This window comes from Nelumbo nucifera, chromosome 2 (genome assembly GCF_055504915.1).
Source record: "Nelumbo nucifera cultivar China Antique chromosome 2, China Antique-T2T, whole genome shotgun sequence".
NCBI classification, from domain to species: Eukaryota; Viridiplantae; Streptophyta; class Magnoliopsida; order Proteales; family Nelumbonaceae; genus Nelumbo; species Nelumbo nucifera.
Window position 1 is genome coordinate 5667854 of NC_142650.1, and position 9152 is coordinate 5677005.

The following is a 9152-nucleotide window of genomic DNA, read 5'->3' on the forward strand; positions in this document are numbered from 1 at the left end:
ACGTATAAATTAAAGTGTTTGACAGGGGTCTCCGATGGCATAAAAAAGTGATGGAAAGTTTAAGAAAATCCCTTTTACCAAAATAAAGAAAAAGTTTAAGAGAATTAATCCAAGAAAGGTGAAGGGGAATTTTAGAGAAAGCCCCATGAAAAAAAACTGATATACATAAAACTTTAGGTTGCATTTGGATGAGATGTACGGTTTGGTTTTGTAGGTGTTTGGAAAAAGGGTATAATTATTTTTTATGTACAATTCTATTCCAGTTTAGTTTTTGCGTGTGTTTGGATGGAGTGGAGTTTTATGTCGATAATCGATGTAAAATCTTATCAGTTCTAAAGTTTTACATCAACTTCCACCTATTTCTATTTTCAAAAAGCAACGATCACTTTCATGGTTCAGTGTAAAACGTCATCGGTGTATTTTTACATCGATGATGTTTTACACTGATTCCAAATGTAGCCTTAGGCTTAGTTTGGAAAGAATATAAATACAAATACGTACAATACAAATACATACAAAATATAAACTTTTGCACTCTACAGATTTGTATTTGTATTCCTTCCAAATTGAGCCTTAATGTTATGACTTATGAGTTGTATATAAAAAAATGTTATGAATTTGCGTGTTGGTAAAGTCTAGCTGGTCGTAATGGAGATCTGAGATTGAGTCTGGCCTTCACTTAGTTTGGGGGTCTTAGGTTTGGGGAGGGCTACCCTTCTTGTATAACTCATTATCCAAAAAAAAAAAGAAAAAAGAAAAAAAATATTATAAGTTGAAGGGACTAGTGGGTTAAAAGCTAGGGGATGGGCAAAACAGACATTGGTTATAGTGAGAAATGGCTGATGGTCTAGTAGTTGAGTTAGTCACTCAGACATCCCTTGCATTAAGGTCTGGCTTCAAACCTATAAAAGTATAGGTTCTATGTATTTTATTACTAATGTGGAACATTATCATTGATTTCACAGCCATTAAATTATCCACCAAAACACTACCTGGTAACTAATCCCAATTATTCACCAACTTGGTAACTAAGTTTAGTGTACAAAACACTACCCCATGGGAGCCAAAGCTGCACCATATGTACCAAACAAAAAGAACATAGAAAGAAGCACAGATTTGAAAATCGGACTGGAAAAACCGGGAACCGGTCAGGTGACCGGTTCTGTTTTCCCCCAAAACCGGATTTCCCCCCAAAATCGTTGATTTTGGTCAGCGAACCGTTGAACTGGGCAGCTAACCATTCGAACTGTTCGAACGGTTTTGACCGTTTTTATTTTTTTATTTTTTGTCAGAACAGGTCGAGCATTCGGTTCAAATGGTCGGACCATTCGACTCGGTAACTGGACCCCTGACGGGTTCAGTCACCAGTTCAGTTTTAAAAACCATGGAAAGAAGAGAGAAACATAGCACATAATAGAACGGTTCCATACCATATCTTTTCCATATCATAGATTTTCCCTGATTGTGATCGTTATTTCAGTTTAACGGGGCGTTCTTTTTTTAGATTTCGAGAGGGGGGAAGTTAGTCAATGGGATTTTGGTTTCCGTTGACCAAGAATCCTATGTTCTTTTTTCAGATTTATGTGGGGACCAGGGAAAATTTATTTTCCTAGGTATCACTTACCCGAGTAAGTGATACCCATCTCCTAGGTGGGTAAATAACTTTTCTACGTTGCCAACACTTGAATGGGATAAAAATGATCCTTTTAATAATAGATTTTTATGGCTAAAATGGTCATTACCCTATTTACATGAGAAATAAAAGAAGATGGATAAATGCACTTACCTAGGTAAATGTTTCCCAGGAAAAACTTACCCAAGTAGCTGATAAATATGTTGATTTCGTGAAATCTTGAATCATGAGGACCAACCCTTGGAAACATGATTAATCCAATATTAGGAATGCCATTTTCCTTCAGCTACTACTCAATTTTGGAGTTTTTCCATGGCCATTATTTATACAATACCAGGAAATAGCATTTTGTCTAGAAATAATTCTCTTTCCTCCCTTTTACATGCAACGAATAGAGTCTTTATTAAAATTTTAAATGACACCAGAGGGAAAAAAATCCAATATATTCAAAGGTTCAAAATTTTGATACACATCCAGCGTATTGTATCGTATATTTTGTTAACTGATATGCTTATGTTTAGGTATTTTCAGAAACTTTTTTTAATAGTTAAATAACATAAAAATGACCCTTCTGTAAAAATATGAGAAAAAATAAGGTTTTTTGTCACCTAAAACAATAAATATGCATATTCATGTGTATTGGGTGTATCTAGGGGTGAGCATTATTTGGTTAAAACTGAAAAACCAAATCGAAAATTTTAGTTCTTTTTTTTTAATTTTTGATTAATTTGGTTCAGTTAATTTGATTTTTAAGAATTTCGGTTTTTAGTTTTGATTTTCAGAAAACCAAATTTCAGTATACAACATGTAATATATAATATATAATGTGCTATATATTATAAATAATGTATTATAATGAAATTCAGTTTCATAATATATTATAATATATAATATATATTATACGTTGTAATATATAATGTTTTATGTATATTAATTAAATTTAATTTTAACTAAAAACCGAACCAAAAATTTCAATTTTTTTATAATTCAGTTTTGATTCAATTTTCATTATTTTATTTTGATTTATTCAATTCAATTTTTAACCAAATAAACCGAATGCTCTATCGATATTTAAAACCTCATAAACTAACGTAGAAAAGAATTGAACATGTGGCTAGTATAGAAGACAGTCTTCCTTCTATTAGACAATACAGATTGCACAACTCATCTTCTCATACGCTGAAATAGCTTTCACCTAGACAAAATTATTCATGCTATCAATTACCAACGTGGCAGATGTGGAATCGGGATAAGGACAAAATCCTTGTTCCTGATCCAAAAATGATTCTTGCTAAATGATGGATGTCACCCCGAATCAATTGTCAACTCATTTAACAAAATAAATGAAAAGACAACGAAAAAAAAACCTACTCTGTATTCCAGTTTTCAGTTTATCTTGCAAATTCTCTTATTTAAGCTCAGCCCTCTAGGTCTAGGCGTTTTCCCCTTCTCATTGACTAGTAGAGCTTGACGATGACTCTAAATCTCAAATTAGTCATTTTTACAAACATTTGGCAAAAGGAAATGAAACAAGCTTAAAGAAAATAGAGAGAGAATGTTAGAAGATTACGTCTGAAACCCTCAAAACATATCTAGATTCTAGATTATCATAACAGTGAAATTATGTCAATCACCGATTAAAGAACTGAGAATAAAATTTTTCACTGCTGCCATCAACTAATTCACCAGATAAAAGTGCAGGATCACTATTAATGCAGGCCACCCGACCCTTGACGTTGGAACTTGGAAGGAAACAACTTTGTTGGAGAACCTAACAATTGCAACAGTGCCATTTACCCCCTTCTAAGTAAAGCAGTTGGCTATGCAGAAGCAGAAGCAATCAAGCAACTATAGAACTCTTTCACATGGACATGAAGTGTATATATTATATGTTTTGAGGATTTGCAAGGCATTCCAGGTAGAGGGAACTGGAAACCAGTAAATATTAAATACATCCAATAAGCTTAGTAGTAAGGTGCCAAAACAAGTATAGGGGCATTCAGCAAAAATATTTCATTGATTTGATGAATTTACCATTCAAACAAATCTGACTGCATTAAAGAGAGAGAGAGAAAAAAAAAGAAAATATAAAATAACAAATATATTATGATACTGAATAAAACAGGATATATGGTGAACATATGGATGGAGACATTTATTCAACATACATAAGAAAGCCATGTTGTATGAAAACCTTAAATTTTTATGCCTTCATATACTTCATTATATGACCTTGCAAGTTAGATCACTGAGTGCTAATTTATATCATTTTTCTGAATAAATCATGGCTTTTTGTTAGTAGAAGGCAATAGATCCAGGTCAGAAACTGCTGAATTCAGATTCCTGGTGATAGGCATGGCATGGTTATGTTTTCCCTCATATGTGGTGATAAAAGCTTTTGGATCATCCGATGCCCTTTCAACATACTTGCGTGCATTGCATTTGAGACTAGTGCATCTGTAGTAACTTCTGCAAGACCGAGATGTCAGCAAAGTATTAGTGGATTAGGTAGCACAGCACATTGTCCATGCAACTCAGACGAAGCAGTAAAAGCAGCAAAGCAAGCATAGAAATTTTGGTGGCAAGAAACTCAAAAAACTGCATGCAACCATAAAATAGTATTTTTTGCACAAATTGTCATGTTTAAATCCACCCACTTGTTTAAGTACTTAGGATGGCAGGAATATCACATATCATGGGAAGGACTAAAACTTGTTTCTTAATCAGTTGGTAGGATTGAACTTTGTCAGCCTAGAATATGCAACCCCCAAATAAGAAGGCAAGTCCATAGTGAATAAACATTTTAGGCAAACAAAAGGTCAAAGTATCAACCTAGGATATGGATTTCCCTTCACAACCTTTTGCCCATATTTTCTCCAGCGAAAACCATCACCTAAGATATCAGAATCTGTGGAATTTTGGACCAGAACATGAGGATCTTGTGCACTTCCCCGTGATATACCTACTTCATTGGATTGGGATTCAGTCTTCCTGCAGGAAGAGAGAAAAATCAATATCAGTAATGAGACTCATCTTCCAAATTGAGGAAGATAGATATCCCCTGCATAATCAGTAACGGGAGAGATACAATTATGACATTAATGAATTGCCATAAAAAGATAAAACCAACAAATTAACTTTTTATGTTTTTAACGCAATATCTTAACCTTTTAACAAGACTAAGACACTTGGGCTTCACAAGCAAGAATTTGATGCAAGGTAACAATATTGGACTTACAAATAACACTGTGAATCATTTCTTCCAAATTATTATATGGTATTCTTGCAGAGATCAAAAGAAACAGGAAAAACTTCACTACTGTCCCAGTGGTTTGAAATTTGGATGTTATTACCTTCGCTTACATCTTAGTTCATTGTCCACTGCACCCATTCCTTTGCTTCCTTCCTCGCAACCCCCACTAAGACCACAAGAATTATCAGGAGTCTCATGACCACTATTACCAGGATCACAGGTGGTTATAGATTTTCCAGGGCAAGTAAGATGAACTGGGAATCCCACTTGATTCTGGTTTTCAACTCTTTCTTCAGACCCTCCTGTCCTTTCATTATGGGTGTAATGATAGCTAGTGTCTTGGCCAATCCCATCAGAAACAAATTCTTTCCCTTGTGCCCCTGATGAGTGGCCTTTAGGAGGTTGAGGCTTTGGATGATTATGTTCACCCTTGTATACAACTTCTGCAATCTGTCCATCAAATGATCTCTCAACCTTCTTCTTCACAGCGCAATTTGGGTGTGTACACTTGTAATAACTTCTTGGGTACTCGCTACCTTTCACTTGCTTTTGCCCATACTTTCTCCAATTATACCCATCATAAGAAGGCCGGTCCCCACTAGTTGTTGCAGGTACAGCCCTCTGACACTCTTCCAAGCTCTGTGTAGCCATCTTTGAGGGCTCAATTATCTGTTTTTCCAACTCTGGTGGCAATTTCCCATTAGGATTTGAGGTAAGATGGTTTTGTGAAGGCTGCTTGGTTTTGTCTCCATGTTGAACTAGGGTTTGTTGGTGACTAATACCAAAATTTCCCTGCCAAGAAAAAAAGTCATTTGTTAAAGGCAGCAGGGGAGGGGAATTTCCATTTTTTGCTTTATGATGGTAGGAGGGAGGGTTCAAAGAATGAGTGATTAATATATTACTGAATAGTATTGTTTCAGGAGTATTTTGTATAAAATTATAAATAAAATAAACTTAAAACAAATCTCAAGTAAAGGACTAATTCAAACCAACTCTATAGGAAAATCAAGTGCCTAATAAATAGCATACTGACCAAATTTGCCAACAGAGAGGCAGTTCTCCTTGAAACAAATTTTGCCAAGGGTTTGTATACTACAGTAGATTTGCAGTCTGGTTTTGAGACCTTTTCAGATGAATAAGCTGCCGTTCCAGATATCTCACCCTAACATGGGACAAAGGCAAAAGAATAATGAAGCTGTTCTTGATACAAAACAACATCCAAAAACAAAGACCATAAACTAAAATGCCCACCTGGGATGAAATCATCCCATCCGGATCATGATTTGCCACTGGCTTGAATCTCACTGTCTTGGGTCTAATGGCAGCAACTACTGTTTCAGTATATGCACCAGGGGGTGAGGCATTAATTGCACCTGCAAGAAGCTCTGAGAAGGACCTGAAACTGGAACAAGAAGGTCTTGAAGCAACAGGTTTAGCTATAACCATCCTCTCCGGATCTTTAACTTCCATTTTCAAGACTTGAAAATGGAATACGACCTAACCGACATTTTTTTGGGGGGAAATCAGCAAGAAACTACTCTGGATTCACATGTTATGGGATCACATGGAGAATATTTTCTATGCACAGAGGAACTTAATAATAACAAATTGGTATAGCTGCTCAGAAAGTTGATTCTGGCTCTGCTTGCTCTAACAATTCTGAGATCAAAAGTGTCTCCTCAAAGCCTGCAAAAAAGTGATGTTAGACTCTGGGGAAGAAAATAATATTGAAATGACAGAATTAAAAGGAGCATTGCTAAAAAAATATTTATATCCTCTTCTTTGGGGATAAAGTGGAGTGGGGGAACAAGAAGTTTTGCTGCTGATCCCAGTTATGTGGAACAAGCAAACATATCTGAAATTGAGTATTGGAGATCAGCTTTTATAGTTTATGCATTATTCTTCTTCCTTCCCTAAAGTTGTCTGATGTATGTTGCAATGGTTACAGTACTGAAATGAGCTGTATAGGGTTATGGAAATGGAATAGATTCCCTTTATTTCATTATAGAAGTGAAGAAGAGTGAAATGGACCACCATAATATGTGTAACGAAAGTGGAGAGTTCATTAATAACTAATTATAATACTAGAAAGATTTGGGAGCACTTAATGCATCTATTTGGATCTTGATGGAAACCTTCCTCCAACATCTTGGTCCTATTTGTAGATGAGTTCCTTGTACACTCAAAAAGGAGGAGGATCATGTGAAGATGCATAAGCCCAACTATCATATGTGTAAAGGTTCTAGCTGTTATTTGAGCCTTTGAGGGCTTCATTTTGATGTGCACAGTTGATCTCAAGAGAGATGAAGTGGAAAGGAGACTTCTAATTCAGTGACCGGATGGATAAGAGACAAAACAGATGCCTTACAAGAGACTTTGGCTTCCAAAATCAACACCTCATTTAGATGGCTTACAAGCTCTGCCAACTCTCTTGCTGGTATTCTAGCTGGATAAAACTGGAGAGGTTGACAGACCTGTGTTCTTTTCTGATGGAAAGAAGCTGGGAGATGGATTGATAGGTCTGTGTATTGTGGTGCAAGGGGGGAGACTGGGATAACGTTTCCATTCTCGTTTCTATTTAATCCAGATGCCATGCTTAAATTCTCGTTTTCTTAGATCAAGTACTGCAGAGAAACTAGGGTTACCAGAATCCTACAAACAAGACTGCAGAGACCAGCCTATTTGTTGATTAAACCCATAAGCCCCTCCTCTGGTTTGCTTAAATAATGAAAGAAGCAATATACTGGCACTTAACCAGACAATGATGCTCGAGTATCTGATATCCTCTTTCACAACTAAAAGAATATATCAGCTGCTTGTTGGCCAAAATATAGTAAAGATTTTAAATTTATTAATCCCAGGTTTCATACACACACACACACACAAAACCTTCAAATAAATAGGGTTAAATGGATTCCCCGATGATTCTGCACCAATCAGTAGATACAAGTATACAACAGAAAATACACTAGCCTTCGAACGACCACTTGAAAAAATCGAAACTAAATACTTTTCTTATGGTATTTAGGACCTCATATCCATCTAGCTATAAGAATAAGAGGAAGCACATAAATACAAATAATAACAGTAACACCAGAATTGGAGAAAAAAATAGCTCTTAGATACCAGATACAAAAATTGGAACTTTTACAAGCTGCATTCGACCTAAGTAAATACACTCACGACTCAACTGGTGCAGACAATAAAAATCTATTGTCCAAACAAAAGATAACATAATAGCAATAAACTTGGTTTGCTACTCATTTCATATCTTCTGGACCTTCTGCGTTACCATGACCAAGAAGGTAAAGAAAGACATTATAAAAAAAGGCTATAGAATTTGAAAAAGAAAATCCTCCCACAAGTCTAATCGATATGAACATACGCTCACCAGCTAAGATTGCGAAAAAGGCAGACTGAGATTTGATCGCTTTTGCTTGGGAAGACAGTACCTTAAATTGGAAATTGTACGTGGGTTTGCTCGGTGACGATGTCCCTCCAATTTACAAAGTAGTACGCTTTTCTAAGCGAAAAAGAAAACACAATAGCACCAGGAAAAACTAAAAAGAAAGAAAGAAGAGAGTGTATAAGAGATGAGATTTGGAGTAAAAGGTTGAAGTGATAAAGTTGAGAACATGTAGAGGATATACCTCTGGTTCTAGCTTTTTGCCTTCTGCAGAGAGAGAAGAGGAAAATGAGGGAATCGAAAAGACTCCTTTTATATCTTGCCAATGTTTTTTCTTTCTTTTTTGGAACGGCGTTGCTCGATTATCGATATAGATTAAAAATCTAACGAAAGTTTCAGAAAACCAGAAATCTGCGACGGGATCATCGGAGCGTGCATTTGGCTCTTTTTGGACGATCACAGACAACTAATTATCTCGTTCTCGTATGTTTCTTCGAGACTTTTGACTGCTAGATTTTTGTTGAAGTTACAATTAAAACCTCGTATTCTACTAGGTCAAAAGACTCGGGAGCTGGGTATAATGGTAATTTTGCTGTTAAATCAAGTAAACAAATAGAAATTAAATGAAACTATTTATTTATGTCTACAAAAATCTCAAAATAGACATCAGATTTATCAAGTGATAAATAAGAGGCGATCCGAGTCCAAATTATCAACGAATTTAAATAAATAAGAATTTATTACCGGGTCGGGTCGGATAGGGCCATGCTGCCTGCAGAGTGCAAACCAATCATGGCCCAATCCAGAAACTCATTCTCAACTCACGTTTCTAGCAGCCATTCAGGGGATTTTGGATTTCA

At 35.8% G+C, this 9152-nt stretch overlaps 1 protein-coding gene across 3 annotated transcripts; it reads right to left on the reverse strand.

Annotated features, from left to right (window-relative positions):
• Positions 1-3719: 3719 nt before the first annotated feature.
• LOC104594716 (WRKY transcription factor 44-like) lies at positions 3720-8769 on the reverse strand. Of its 3 annotated transcripts, none has more exons than XM_010255150.3 (7): positions 8537-8769; positions 8339-8446; positions 6138-6572; positions 5920-6048; positions 4987-5678; positions 4466-4624; positions 3720-4102 (listed from the first exon to the last, which is right to left on the reverse strand). In XM_010255150.3, exons 3-7 carry the CDS (start codon positions 6354-6356, stop codon positions 3916-3918), a joined length of 1386 nt encoding a protein of 461 aa, XP_010253452.1. In that variant the 5' UTR covers positions 6357-6572; positions 8339-8446; positions 8537-8769; the 3' UTR covers positions 3720-3915. The 3 variants fall into 3 exon arrangements, with proteins under 3 accessions (XP_010253452.1, XP_010253456.1, XP_010253453.1); XM_010255154.3 differs by having other exon boundaries at positions 4492-4624; positions 8537-8767; XM_010255151.3 differs by lacking the exon at positions 8537-8769 and having other exon boundaries at positions 8278-8446.
• Between the last annotated feature and the right edge of the window lie 383 nt (positions 8770-9152).

Excerpts from the sequence above, each read along its gene's own strand:
- LOC104594716 (XM_010255150.3), bottom strand. The coding sequence starts at position 6,356 with ATGGAAGTTAAAGATCCGGAGAGGATGGTTATAGCTAAACCTGTTGCT. Across the intron at positions 5,679-5,919 it reads CCTCTCTGTTGGCAAATTTG|GGAAATTTTGGTATTAGTCA; the intron begins GTCAGTATGCTA and ends TTTTCTTGGCAG. Across the intron at positions 4,103-4,465 it reads AAGGGAAATCCATATCCTAG|AAGTTACTACAGATGCACTA; the intron begins GTTGATACTTTG and ends TCGGTCTTGCAG.